The 1453-nt window shown below is 54.9% G+C and overlaps 1 gene segment (V, D, J or C); it reads right to left on the reverse strand.

Moving 5' to 3' along the window:
- Positions 1 to 1453, reverse strand: part of LOC112548972 — a 2993-nt gene that overhangs the window by 412 nt on the left and 1128 nt on the right. The window contains 1 exon segment of the V gene segment in view: positions 1160 to 1385. Within this exon segment, the coding sequence occupies positions 1160 to 1385 (226 nt within the window).

A 1453-nucleotide genomic window follows, 5' to 3' on the forward strand; every position in this document is an offset into this window, starting at 1 on the left:
ACGTGCGGGGATGGGGGGCAGTGCGGAAAGTGGGACGTAGCAGCACAAGTCAAAGTGCAGCGGTCCCTGGGGTGTCAGGTGTCCGGCCGGTCGCAGCGTGCCAGAACTCCACTGAGTAGATTGAGTCCATGATTTTGTGGGGGACAAGGCCTCATGGGGGCACACTGCCGTGTTGTGCAGAGGCCCCAGCAGCAGGAAGGGCTCACCTGAACACACACACAGTCCCACAAGCACCCATGTCACGGGTTTTGCCTGCCTGTGGCCAGAGGTGCAGGGCCCCAGAACCCAGACCCCTGTGCACCTACCTCCTTGACAGCTGGCAGGCTTTGTGGCCTCAGCAGGGGCTACCAGCTCTGCAGTTTTCATGCCCCTGTGCCTGAACACACGCAGTGTCACCCATGTCATGAGTTCTGCTTGTCAGCAGCTTCAGGTGCAGTTTCCCAGAAACCACTCTCCTTGAAACCAATCTCCTAGAAACTTGGCAGGCTTTGTAGCCTCAGCAAGGGCTACCAACCCTGCAGCTTTTACCCTGCTGTGGCCTAACACACACACGTGACATGATTTTTGCTCTCACGAATTTGAGGTGCAGTTTCCCAGAAATCCCTGAACCGATGAACTTGAGAGAACTACCAGCCCTGCATGTTATATCTTTGGCCGAATCTCCGAATATCTGAATCTCTCCAAATCGGCTCCAAATCTTTTCCAAATTGATTTGGAAAAGCAATTCGAATCTCCAAATCGAATCGGCTGAATCCAAATTTGAATAGTTGCCTATTTGCGCAGGCCTAAGTCAGTCCAGATGTTGCTGGGCGATGACACACCCCCATCTTCCCGGGGGTCCAGCGGGTACAGGGGCCAGCAGAGCAGTAGGTCAATATTTCAGAGGCATTGGGAAGTTGACGCCTCCCAGAGTTCTTGTTCCAGGCTGGCTTTCCCTCACAGGCCTCTTCACAAGTATAAGGGTTGAAGATATGCTGGGGCTTGGGCCCTGGGTAGTGGGCTGGCCACTTTGGGACCCCATCTCATCTTAAGCCACTCCACAGGGCTTCAGTCCCCTGCAATGAACCATGTGCTGGAGTTCGGGGTATGGAGCAGATTCCAGTTTTCCAGTTCCTCACAAAGCCCCGGCTGGGCAGAGCAGAGGAGGTTTTTGTCTCACTTTCCCTCTGACTAGATCACTGTGACAAGCATCACTGTGCCACACAGCGCAGTAATAGTCAGCCTGATCCTCCGCAAGGACCCCGGCGATGGTCAGGTAGCCGGTGTTACTGGATGTGTCTTTGGAGCCAGAGAAGCGAGCGGGGACCCCGGAGCCCTGGTGCTTGTCAGAATCCGACTTGTAATACAGCAGTTGCCGAGGGGGGGTCCCAGGTTTCTGCTGAAACCAGTACACTCTGTAGCCACTGATGCTGGTCCCACTGCTCATGGTGCAGGAGAGTTTCACAGTGTTTCC

The sequence above is a fragment of the Alligator sinensis genome, unplaced genomic scaffold (genome assembly GCF_000455745.1).
Source record: "Alligator sinensis unplaced genomic scaffold, ASM45574v1 scaffold1620_1, whole genome shotgun sequence".
NCBI classification, from domain to species: Eukaryota; Metazoa; Chordata; order Crocodylia; family Alligatoridae; genus Alligator; species Alligator sinensis.